At 46.4% G+C, this 3,761-nt stretch overlaps 1 protein-coding gene across 1 annotated transcript in view; it reads left to right on the top strand.

Annotated features, from left to right (window-relative positions):
• The window catches only part of TBCEL (tubulin folding cofactor E-like), a gene marked incomplete at its 5' end in the record, with an annotated part of 14,076 nt that extends 12,301 nt beyond the window's left edge, over positions 1 to 1,775 (top strand). Inside the window, one exon of the mRNA XM_009584413.1 lies at positions 1,168 to 1,775. Coding sequence (XP_009582708.1) covers positions 1,168 to 1,486 — 319 coding nt within the window. The remainder of the gene's footprint in view (positions 1 to 1,167) is intronic.
• Between the last annotated feature and the right edge of the window lie 1,986 nt (positions 1,776 to 3,761).

Below are 3,761 nucleotides of genomic sequence, written 5' to 3'. Positions count from 1 at the left end.
TCGGTCAGGCTGTGAAGCCACAGATACTGGGAATCTGGACTGAGGGCCATATCCTTTGTGTGAGCACTAGCTTGGTTCTGGCACTCTCTAGTGAAGTGTTTTTACTGGAGCAGGAGGTGTAGAGTCTCGCAAGTGTAGCTGTAGCATCCTCTCTTTCTTCCAAATCCCACTGCAGCCATGGCTGGGGTTTCTGGAATTGTAGGGGCCCAGTAGAGAGCTTCGCTGCTCAGTTTGTTCAGGTAGCTGTTTTGAGACCAGTCAGCTCAAACGTCTCAGGTTGGTGATAGAATCATAGAATAGTTTGGGTTGGAAGGGACCTTTAAAGGTCATCTAGTCCAACCCCCCTGCTGTGGGCAGGGACATAACTTCACCTTCCTCAGCTAGATACCTCCTCCCTAGTTGAATGCTCACTCGGGTTCATGTCAGTGCCACGGTGCAGCTTGGGGACTATGAGACAAGGTGACTGGAGTGGATGGGCTTTCTATTTTCTCCTTTTCAGCACCTTGCCTGAGAAACACTGTGTGCTCTGTGAAGTGTCATGCTGGCAGGGGAGAAAATAGGATTCATACCATCCAGATTTATTCCTAATGGATGTCTGTTCAGGTCATCAGACTTGAATCGGGGTGAATGTTGTCTCACATGAGGAACATTCAGCTCCCCAAAGCGTGAGAGATTTGGTGGCAAATGGAGAAGAAAGCTGGGGTTTTCCTTTAGTCGCAGCTGGGTGGGAGACTTGTATGGGGAGAGGCATGCACTTATGGGCTTTGAATGCTAGCACAGCGATGTTCTTTACTCGTGGGAGCCTCATCCATCCTTCCCACCTTGGGCGAAGTGCTGGTTAAACTGAGAGATGTTTCTGAAGGGCCATATGCCAGCTAGTCACTGACATGGAGGATGGGGACAGCTCATTGCTGTCTCGCTTCTGGTTTTAGCTCTTGTCAGAGTTCTGGGCTTTAGATGAATTGCGCCATGGAATCTGCGCTTACCTGCTTGTCATCCGGTCACAGTACTCTCCATGCAGGTGTTCGTTTATACTTTGCAACCTAGTAGTGTCCTTGGATGATTGCAGCTAAAGTGGGGTAGTATCATGATGTGAAACAGAAGCTGACTTGTGCATTGGCTGTATGAGCAACTGTACTGTAACTCTGGACTTGTTTAATTTTTCAGGTATCACGAGCTGGTCACGAAGTACGGGAAGCTGGAACCCTTGGCAGTCGTGGATCTTCGGCCACAGAGCAGCGTGAAGGTGGAGGTTCACTTCCAGGATAAGGTGGAAGAGATGTCGATCCGTCTCGATCAGACTGTGGCAGAATTGAAGAAGCACTTAAAAACTGTGGTGCAGTTGTCAACCAGCAACATGCTGCTCTTCTACTTGGACCAGGAAGCTCCCTTTGGTCCCGAGGAAATGAAATACAGCTCGCGAGCACTGCATTCTTACGGCATTCGGGATGGGGACAAAATTTATGTGGAGCCCAGAATGAAATAGCCTCTTTTGACGTTGTGAGTGCACGCACGTGCACACATCTGCCCCCACACACCCACACACATGCATTAAGGAGTTTTTGCAAGGTTTTTATTTCGGTCGGTTGGTTGAGGTTTGGTTGTGTTTCTGTAGCAGGTAATTTCGTAGCCCGGAGGGAGTGCCCTGATCTGAGAACCATGCCCACCATCCACTGCAGGTGACCTTGAGGTGACAATTGACTTCAGTGCGTGTGTTTCAGTGTGTGCAATACCTTGATGTTTTCTTCGATGCTCCGGTATACTCGTGATTTGGCATGAATGGTCAGTTGTTCAAGCTAAAGAATGCTAGGGCCTGTAAGGGAGAAGATAGCTCGGTGCAGAATTTGACCTGTTTTTTTCTTTTTCTAAATTTTTGGGGTTTTGGCTCCACCAGAGCACCCATTGGCCTAGCTATCTGACTGTGGCTCGAGCTTGCTGAAGTATTTTTTTGCAGCTGGGTGCTGTCTCAACCTTTTGTTGCGCTCGAGTTCACTGAGAAGATCTAAAACAGTATTCCACTTGATTCTGAGCTCAGGTATTTAGTGCATCCACTTAACTCCACTGGTTTGGTTTGTGTGAGTGCACAAAATGGGGGAAGGAAAGAGACCCTGTTAGAAAGAAACAATTTATTTTCTCACACAGTGTCTGCAACCTGTAGCACTGGCAATCTGGAGGCAAAGGGACCCTCGCCGCATGTGTTGCAAAGTGAATTTTGGAAGGCGGTGGATGGGCCTGGCGTTGGAAGGGCTTCTAGAGTAGCAGGTCAAAAAGGGGTTGAAGAGCAGATTCCCCCATTGGCCATGATTCATCCCCGTGATGCTGAAGAGATCCTCCAATATGCACTTAACCTTGTACCAGTTTGTACCAAAAGTGGAATGGCTAATATTGCTCTCCTGGGAGAGAGTGAGAGTAAAGTTGAAGTTTGTGTTTGTTGCTGTTGCACCAGAAATGAAACCTAGCACTTTCCCCGGGGGCCCCTGTCTGTGGGGTCCCTGCTTAGGGTCCAAACTAGGAGAATGTGTTGGCTCGGATCAGTTTCTAGAAGATGAGTAACAAAGCAACTAGAACTCACATTTATTGTAAAGCAGGTTTTCACTATCTATATTGGCTTCCCCCCACACGCACCTTGTAGGCATCGCGTGCCGCTGCTTAAATTAGCCCCTGTTTTCTACTGCAGAGCAGATTCCCTTTCTTGTGCGATGAAATCCTCCTTCCTTTCTTTCTCTTGTTTCGCTTTCCTGCGTCCTCCCTTGTTCCTCTGTCCCTCTGACAAGTTGAAGACTTCAAATTACCTTGTTATAAGCAGCTGCATAAAAGTTTTTGAAGCTGTGCAGTGAGGGCTCTAGTTACACATGAACTTCTGACCTTAATTTTGAAATGCTCCGTTGTCCCCACGTGCACTTTCTTTCCCATGATGCTTTTGTCCACATCCCTGAGCTCCTTTTATATTCTTGGAGTTGTGTATTTCTCTTCATATTTTACCTAGATCGTGGGGTGGGGTAGGATGGGGAGGGAGTGAAGTATTATCTCATAGTCTTCAGGTTCAGGATGTGGGGACCGTTCGGAGGGGAGTAGTTCTGCATCCAGAGTAATGATTAAAAATGGGAGGATTTAAGACAAGTTAATAATTTGTGCCTCATCCCCCTGTCAAAAAATGTCAATCTCCTGGCCCCACTGAGATGAGCAATAGGAAATGGAGCAAGACTTGCCGTAGGTAGCGTAGAGGCCGCGGCACGTAGCTGCGGAGCCGTGGTACCTGTAAAACAAAAGAGCGGGGAGATGGTGGCAGTGTAACATAAGATGACGCTTTTATAAGCTAGAGCTTTACTGAAGATGTATTTTCCATTTGGGCAGAGAAAGGCATTTGCTGCCTTATAGCAGAATTCTTAAGCCAACACTTCTGTATGATATATACATAACATACGCATAGGAAAAGTTGTGTTTAATAAGATATTTTGTTATAAAACAAAGTTTTATGAAGATATGGTTGTTTAATATTAGAAGCCTATTTCTCCCCTTGATCTCCAGTTTAAGTAGGTTATCCCTCAGTCGCTGCAGTGTCAGAGGTAAGTGACTGACGGGGATGCAAAAGTATCTCTGACCTAATTCTATAGAGCAGTAATCGCCTATGTGGGTATATTTATGGCATTGTAACTGGTATTAATGAGATGCTGTAACTATTGACCAACTTCCTCAGCACAATTAAATGTCTCGGTTTCAGAGAAGGAAATAAACAGACCATTAAAGAATTGAATGGGATG

This window comes from Fulmarus glacialis, unplaced genomic scaffold, assembly GCF_000690835.1.
Source record: "Fulmarus glacialis isolate BGI_N327 unplaced genomic scaffold, ASM69083v1 scaffold44198, whole genome shotgun sequence".
Classification (NCBI taxonomy): domain Eukaryota; kingdom Metazoa; phylum Chordata; class Aves; order Procellariiformes; family Procellariidae; genus Fulmarus; species Fulmarus glacialis.
The sequence above is the reverse complement of the archived record's forward strand: the minus strand, read 5'-3'. Positions and strand labels throughout refer to the sequence as shown.